This window comes from Penaeus monodon, chromosome 27 (assembly GCF_015228065.2).
Source record: "Penaeus monodon isolate SGIC_2016 chromosome 27, NSTDA_Pmon_1, whole genome shotgun sequence".
Classification (NCBI taxonomy): Eukaryota; Metazoa; Arthropoda; class Malacostraca; order Decapoda; family Penaeidae; genus Penaeus; species Penaeus monodon.
The window spans coordinates 16452794-16453383 of NC_051412.1; the positions used below are offsets into that span (position 1 = coordinate 16452794).

Consider the following 590-nt stretch of genomic DNA (forward strand, 5'->3'; position numbering starts at 1 on the left):
AAAGGGGGTAGGGAATATACTGATGACTAAGACATCACTATTTATACAAGAAAATTTTCAAAATAATTGCCTCGCTAATGCACAAAAACAACATACTTCTGATTAGTCTAATCTGAGTATACCTACCTATGTCTCCCACTCTCTTGATCATAGACACGCCGTAGGACACTCTCCTGCTTTTCCCAATCCTCTCTCGTCATAGGTGCCGTCGCTTGGTTGACCATCATCATGTCGACACTTGGGCCAATTGCTGAGCCATTCTCCACCACTTCTGGCTTCTTCTTGGAGTGCCTCTGCCCTTTCTCCTTGTTAGAGTCAGGTTTTCCTTGTTCAGCTGAATCCTTCTTTGTCTTCTCGTGCGAGCTCTCCTTCTTCAACTTCTTATTCTCTTTCTTCCTGTCTTTCTTCAGCTTTTTTAACTTCTTCTTCAGTTTCTTCACTTTCTTTTTGATGGACTTTTTTTGCTTTTCTCTTGCCTGCTTCTTGCACTTCTTGAGTCTCTTTTTCAGTACCTTTTCTCTTTTCTTTCTCTTTTTAAGGGCTTTCTTAAGTGCTTTATCCTTCAGTTTCACTCTGTTCACTTCCATCTC

At 41.0% G+C, this 590-nt stretch overlaps 1 protein-coding gene across 1 annotated transcript in view; it reads right to left on the reverse strand.

The window, feature by feature from the left end:
- Positions 1 to 126: 126 nt before the first annotated feature.
- The window catches only part of LOC119590632 (ADP-ribosylation factor-like protein 6-interacting protein 4), a gene marked incomplete at its 3' end in the record, with an annotated part of 3720 nt that continues 3256 nt past the window's right edge, over positions 127 to 590 (reverse strand). Inside the window, 1 exon segment of the mRNA XM_037939312.1 lies at positions 127 to 590. Coding sequence (XP_037795240.1) covers positions 127 to 590 — 464 coding nt within the window.